At 41.0% G+C, this 6,000-nt stretch overlaps 1 protein-coding gene across 1 annotated transcript in view; it reads right to left on the minus strand.

Moving 5' to 3' along the window:
• LOC119860511 (complement factor H-like) overlaps positions 1-5,729 on the minus strand; it is a 105,550-nt gene extending 99,821 nt beyond the window's left edge. Inside the window, exons 1-2 of the mRNA XM_043491305.1 lie at positions 5,612-5,729; positions 1,111-1,287 (exon numbers count right to left, since the gene is read on the minus strand). Of these exons, the coding sequence (XP_043347240.1) occupies positions 1,111-1,287; positions 5,612-5,729 (295 nt within the window). The remainder of the gene's footprint in view (positions 1-1,110; positions 1,288-5,611) is intronic.
• Positions 5,730-6,000: the final 271 nt, after the last annotated feature.

The following is a 6,000-nucleotide window of genomic DNA, read 5'->3' on the forward strand; positions in this document are numbered from 1 at the left end:
ACCACTGTAAATAAGGAGTTCTCACTGCATTAAAAATTTGGGCCCTAATACTGAGCCCTGTTTTATCCCATTTGAGAAACTGGTCCTTGTTGACCAACCAAACTAATCCATGCTGTGGCATTGTCATGCTCACTGTTTTTATTTTCAAGTCATGACATCCTTGAACACCACAAAAGTCAGATACATTTCCCTTCTGATTTCCAAATCAATCATTAGGTGCAGGGAATCTCCTCCCTGTAGAAATGTGAGCAGTATTCTTGACTGGAAATATAGAGACCACTTCATAAAAAGGCACTCATCCAAAGGAAGGTTTATTCATTTATTGTGCCAATTTTTTAGACTATTTTGTTGTGAAACACTCCAATGTGCAAGTTCTATTTTAAGTGCCATCACAAGGAACACCACTTTGCAGAGCCAAAACTGCAAAAAGCTTGAAGTTCATGTATTTCACAGACAATGTAGATGAGATTTCCTAGGTAGCTATGCTGTTTATTTAATACTCTGCTCTGTGCAAAAGAATGGACTTCATTTGAAGACCAATTATAAGCAAGTTCTTTGTGAATAAAAGGTGTTCTGTGTATGTAGCTACTAATAGGGTAAAAGGAGGAATAACCAAAAAATTAAGCAGCCTGGAATAAAAGGAAGAGATGAAAGTCCTAACTCTCACTTGGACTGGATTAATATTGGAGTTGTTCTCCTGCAAAAGTGGGAGAGGTAAATCTCCATTTTTATCACTACATTTCCTCTTGTCTGGAGAGAAGGGACTCTCGAAACCAGAGGAAGATAACTAAGGTGACAACAGTCAGAAAAAAGAATTTTTACAATTTTGTGTTCTGGTGCTTAACATACAATTTATATCCTTATGATTTAAATACTAATCAGTAAATGATAAGATCTTTTATTTGTGAATGAATTGCATCCCCAAACAATAGATTAATTTGGACCAAAGTAAGAAAAAACAAAGAAAGATAGAGACATAAACCAGCCTTGCAAATTTCCCCATATGAAGCTGCAAACTTCTCCCCAGACGTGAGCACAGTGCTCATCTTCTAGTCAGGAAGAAAGGAGCAATCTGACAAAGTAGAGTTCTTCAGTCATTAAGTTACTCACTGATGCACTTTGGGAAAGGAATCCATCCTTCTCGAAGGCACTGTGTCTTCCCCACCTCATTTCCTTCTGGAGTCGTGTAACCAATCCGACACCTATATGTTGCTTCTTCACTTAAATTAAATCTGTTTTCACTTTCATAGAAATAACCATTCTGTATTTCAACCTTTTCACATATTTCTAAAAGAGAGAGAGAGAGTATAACATTACCCCGAGATAAATACTGTTAGTTAATGTGCTTTTTGTAAGCATAGGGTGACCGTGAGAAGAGGTACACCTGAAATGAAATGGAGGAATGCTATTTAAAAACTTTTTGAATACCTTCCTTCCCACTTTTGGAGGGTGGGAGAGGAAGGTAAGAAATCATCAGAGTGCATGTCAGCTTTTTCTGTCTCTCACCATTATGCCTGGTACTAATTTGTAGAAGACAATCTAAATAATGGCTGCATGGAAAACGGTGATTTTGGTTCTGACACTGCTGGCTCTTATTTTGTAGGAAAAGTTCTTTTATTTATTTTCTTTATCTACGAGTAATTTGGTACGGTTGTCCTGGGGTAAGTGATCCTCCTTTGGGAGTAGGAGTAACCACAGTTACTGCATAGGGTGAGTAACCATTCCTTCTTACTCTTTGAGTAGTGTCCCTACAGGCACTCCACTCTAGGTGATTACTGAGCACTTCCCACTGAAACGAGAAGGGCTTCAGAGTCAAGTCCAGTACCAAAGAAAGTATAGCTTAGACAAACACAGTATCAGCAGCAGAATCATGAATCGTAGCATAGTGCATGGCGAATATATGTATAGACTCCCAAATAGCTGCCTTACATACTTCAATAATGGCCACATTCTTGAAAAATGCAGAAGAAATGGAAATGGACCTAATAGAATGAGCATATAGATTTGAAGGTATTTGAATATTGCAAGATTAGTAGCAAGAATTAATCCATATATATATACTCATATATACTTCAAGATTGTGGACCCTTTTGATCTATCTGCTAGCAATACAAATAACTTGTGGGTCTTTCTGAAGTGTTTTTTTCCTATCAAGATAGAAAGCCAGAGCTCTCCTGACATCAAGAGAGTGCAGCACTGTCTCCTGGCTATCTAGATGCAGTTTGGGGTAGAAGAAAGACAGGTAAATGGGTTGGTTGACATGAAACTTGAAAGAAACTTTAGGTAAAAATTTGGGGTGGGGGTCACTGTGTGACCTTCTCCTTAAAAACTCCATAAAAGGGGGGCATGCCATCAAGGCCCCTATTTCCCCAACCCATTATGCTGACATGATGGCTATGAGTAATGTCATCTTCATTGATAAATGGAGTGATGAGCAGTTAGCTATCAGTTCAAATGGTGGTCTTGTGAAGCATTTAATGACCAGATTGAGATCCCAAATAGGAATAGGGTGTTGGACTGGGGGATAGAGGTTTCCAAGTCCACCGAGGAATCTTGTGAAGTTGGGTGAGCAAAAACATCATAACCCTCAATTGGGGGATGGAAAGCTGTGATAGCTTCCAGGTGTACTCTCATGGAGCTCACTGAGCTTTTTAGAGTTAGGATGTAGCCCAGTATGTCCAGCAGCAATGAGGTCATCAGTGGAATATGTTTGAGGTCACATCAACAGACAAATCTTGTCCATTTGAGAGTACATGTAGTGAGTAGATTGTTTCCTGTTGTGTAGTAGTATTCTTTTTACTTCCTCTGAGCAGGTTGACGCTAATCCCATCCTATGAACCAACCATGCTTTGAGACAAAGCACTACGACATCGGGGTGCAGGATCTTCCTACCTTCCTGGGAGAGAAAATGAGGAGGGGTATGGAGAGTGAACAGTGAGAAAATGGCCAGCTGTATCAGGTAAGGGAACCACATTTGTCTGGGCCACACTGTAACTATTAGGATGACTCCTGCTTTGGTTTTTTATTATTATTTTGAGCATAACTTTGGCTATTAGGGAAGTTGGTGGGAATGTGTACAGAAGAGTTGACAACCAATGAAAGTGAAAAGTGTCCCCCAAGGATTGGTAACCCAGTCTGCCTCTTGAGCAAAACTGGGACATTTTTCATCAACTCTGTTGTGAACAAGTCTATCTGAGGGGTGACCCTTGACAGAATATGTGGTGTAATATGCTGCAGTCTATTTCCCATTCATTGTCTTGGAAGAAGTGCCTGCAGAGTCAATCACCTGTCTTCATTTTCAGATGGCATTGCGAATAAGAAGCGGGCAGCATTATCTCCTGTAAATGTAAACAAACTTGTTTGTCTTAGTGATTGGCTGAACAAGAAGCAGGACTGAGTGAAGTTGTAGGCGCTGAAGTTTTACACTGTTTTTTTTTTGTTACATAACTGCACTCAAAAACAAAATCTACATTTGTAAATTGCACTTTCATGTTAGAGATTGCGCTACTGTATTATATGAGGTCAATTGAAAAATACAATTTTGTTCATTTTTACAGTGCAAATATTTGTAATAAAAATAATATAAAGTGATCATTGTACACTTTGTATTCTGTGTTGTAAATTGAAATTAAATGTAGTAAAATATTTAATAAATTTCAGTTGATAGTCTAGTTGTTTAACAGTATAATTAAAACTGCAATTAATCATTTATTTTATATCATGATTACTTTCTTTGAATTAAACACATCAGTAATTGCAATTAATCAACAGCCCTACTGAGAACCAATCCCCTTTCTCTAGTGATGAAATTATTGCTGCAAGTGTCACCATTTTGAATTTTTTTGCCTTCACATAGGTGTTGAGTAGCCTCAAACCTAGGATGGGTCTCCAACTTCCACTCTTTTTTGATACCAGTAAATGCCTTGAATAAACCCCTTTCCCTTCCCTCTGTGCTTCATGCAGCTGGTTCTATAACTCCCAAACATAAGAGAGCATTTATTTATTGATGAATCAAGCCCTCATGAGAGGGATACCTAAAAGAGGATGGGGAAATGGGGGGGGAGGGATTGTTGGGTGGAAGTGTAGTAAAGTAGACGATATATCCTGTAGAGATCTCCAAAATCTGTTTGACTGTATTGACCGACTCCCAACTCTGCATGAAATGGTAAAGGAAGTCATCTAAGGGAGGAAGGCAGGCAAATCAGAGCACTTGATGAGGATGGAAACTCGGATCCTCCACTAACCTCTCAAAATTGCTGCTTTGAGGTGGATAGGTGCAAGGCGGAAGGCTCAGAAGTGGACGGTTTCCCTCTCTAGCATCTGTCTCTTTTGGTGCAGTTCATATGGACACTGGGAAGTCAGGAATTAGGCCAGGTGGGATCTCTGAGCCGTCAGGGACTTGCTGAGCTTCTCTTGTAGGTGGGAGTATAAATTCCAAGAGAACGTAAGGTAGCTCTAGCATCCTTTCATGTTGGCAGAGATTCATCTGTGCTGTCAGGGATCAACTTAAGCCCATCAAAAGGAAGGTCTTCCACCATATTCTAGAACTCTTTTGGAAATCCAGAGTTGGAGCCAAGTGGCCTTCTCATACTACCACCCATTTGATCGCTTCAATGATAGTTAGCAGCAGCATCAAGGGAGGCTTGTAGATCTGTTCTGGCAAGTAGTTGTCCCTCTGGAATAATTGCCTGGAATTGCTCCCCAGTAATTGCCTGGAATGTGCTCTGCCTGTTGGGAAAGTGATAGCTTAAATGATTGTATTTTGCCATTAGTGCCTGGTAATTGGTGATTCTAAATTGTAAGGAGGCGGAGGACTAAAATTTCCTCCCGAGTAGGTCCGCTGCCTATGATCTTTTTCATGAGGCATGATGCTGCCTTCCATGTTCATTAAATACATCAACTACCAAAAAGTTAGGTGAGGGATGAGAAAATAAAAATTCAGAGTCCTTGGTTTGGACAAAATTTTTCTTACCCACTCTCTTGCATGTAGGGGGAATTGTCTGGCACACTCCAGCTACTATCTTCACTGGGTCCAGAATGGCTTCATTGACAGGCAAATCTATGCAGGCAGGTGATGGTGAATGGAGGATATAAGTCAATTTATTGACTTATTTCATCTCCTCAAGAGGTATCTGCAAGGAGTTAGCAGTTCTCTTGTTCAGATCCCAGAACTGCTTAAAATCATCTACCAAGGATGGAGGAGGCAATGTGCCAGCTTTATCCAGAGATGAAGAGATGTTAGTCATAGGAGAGATGACTTTTTGGCTATAGCTTCCTGCTCCTCAAAGGATTCTTATTGAAGGCCAGGTCTCCTGAAAGGAGCAGTTGATGCAGGTTGCCTCTCTCTGTGACGGGGCTCAACACTCTGAAAAATTGTTGGCAATAGGCTTCCCAAGAGTGCCAATATGGCCAAAGAGGAGGTGCATAAGGCATAGAAGGAGCAGACATTTATGGGTTCTCATACTAGTGACACATTGGTTGCAATTTTGTGCCATGAGTAGTTGTAGTCTCACCAGAGGCTTTTGGAAGGGGCTTCTATAGGTATGAGGGAGAGAACAGTGAATCAATATTTGAGACACCAAGGACATCAAATCCTCTTTCTCAAACTCACTATGGAATGGTGGAGTGCCTGGAGAACTCTGAGGTGAAACCGTTGGTAGCAGACGAAGGTCAGGCGATCTCGTTCTTGGTACCAACACGTAGGAGCTGAGCAGTTGAGAATCGGGCATCTCAGATATAGCCAGGCTCTAGGGAAAATGGAACTCCTGCAGTACCAAGACTTTTATCAGTACTGGGTCTTTGGTCTGCACTGAGGTGATGGTGGCTGAGGACGCTGACGATACCTTACCTCTCAGTCCCTCCCAGGGAAGCACAGTCAGAATCAAAGTGGGGCGTCTTCAATACTGATGAAGCAGAGGAAAAGCTCTGCTTCTGCCTTGGTCTGCTACTGGCACCAACGATCTCTCCTAGCCCAAACCTTTACTGTCTTTCAGCCTCGTG

The sequence above is a fragment of the Dermochelys coriacea genome, chromosome 8, assembly GCF_009764565.3.
Source record: "Dermochelys coriacea isolate rDerCor1 chromosome 8, rDerCor1.pri.v4, whole genome shotgun sequence".
Taxonomy (NCBI): domain Eukaryota; kingdom Metazoa; phylum Chordata; order Testudines; family Dermochelyidae; genus Dermochelys; species Dermochelys coriacea.